Below are 670 nucleotides of genomic sequence, written 5' to 3'. Positions count from 1 at the left end.
CCATGACCACAGGGTTGGTGACCAGCTCTCCTTTCCCCAAGGAAGAGTAGGCTTGGAAACACACTCCATACTCATCACACACACTCCTCAGCTCTGTTTGGCATAGTCGTGGGTGAAACTCTACCTGAAGAAAAACCATAGTGTGCATAAAACTTACATTTATGTATATTATATGTTATCTGACCCCCTTTTGCTCTTGTGCAGTCTACCTGTAGCAATGCAGGAGGGGTTTTGCAGCTCTGCAGCAGTTCTCTCATGTGTGCTGGTGTGTAGTTGGACACTCCTATGGCCTTTAGCTTCCCCTGGGCATGCAACTCCTCCAATGTGGCCCAACTCTGAGCTCGGTTGCCTGGAATCAAATATTAATTAAGACTTCATCATCGGTGTTACTCAAGTACAGGTACATTGTGGAGGAGGAAAGTGAGAAGACAGCTTCAATATTATCTATTAATTAGTGGAGTATTTATTTAGAAAACATCTGATACACCTGGCCAAAGAGTCACTTCAAATGTTTTACATTTATGTTAGTTATAAATGTACACAGCTATGTTTCCAGTGATATTTAGGTACATTTATCTTACTTAATCTGACCTCTTTACCTGGGTTGCGTTGGTCAGTCACTACCAGACCCTGCGTGCCAGGCCAGTGGATCAGGTAGAGGTCAATGTAA

At 43.3% G+C, this 670-nt stretch overlaps 1 protein-coding gene across 1 annotated transcript; it reads right to left on the bottom strand.

Moving 5' to 3' along the window:
• Positions 1-3: 3 nt before the first annotated feature.
• Positions 4-666, bottom strand: LOC113744996 (glyoxal reductase-like; the record flags this gene model as incomplete). Its single annotated transcript, XM_027276362.1, has 3 exons — positions 4-124; positions 210-349; positions 600-666. Coding segments are annotated over 3 exons (328 nt in total), but the record flags the coding sequence as incomplete, so codon positions are not given.
• Between the last annotated feature and the right edge of the window lie 4 nt (positions 667-670).

Source organism: Larimichthys crocea, unplaced genomic scaffold (assembly GCF_000972845.2).
Source record: "Larimichthys crocea isolate SSNF unplaced genomic scaffold, L_crocea_2.0 scaffold35246, whole genome shotgun sequence".
Lineage (NCBI taxonomy): Eukaryota > Metazoa > Chordata > Actinopteri > Sciaenidae > Larimichthys > Larimichthys crocea.
This window is presented reverse-complemented; position numbering and strand designations above follow the sequence as displayed.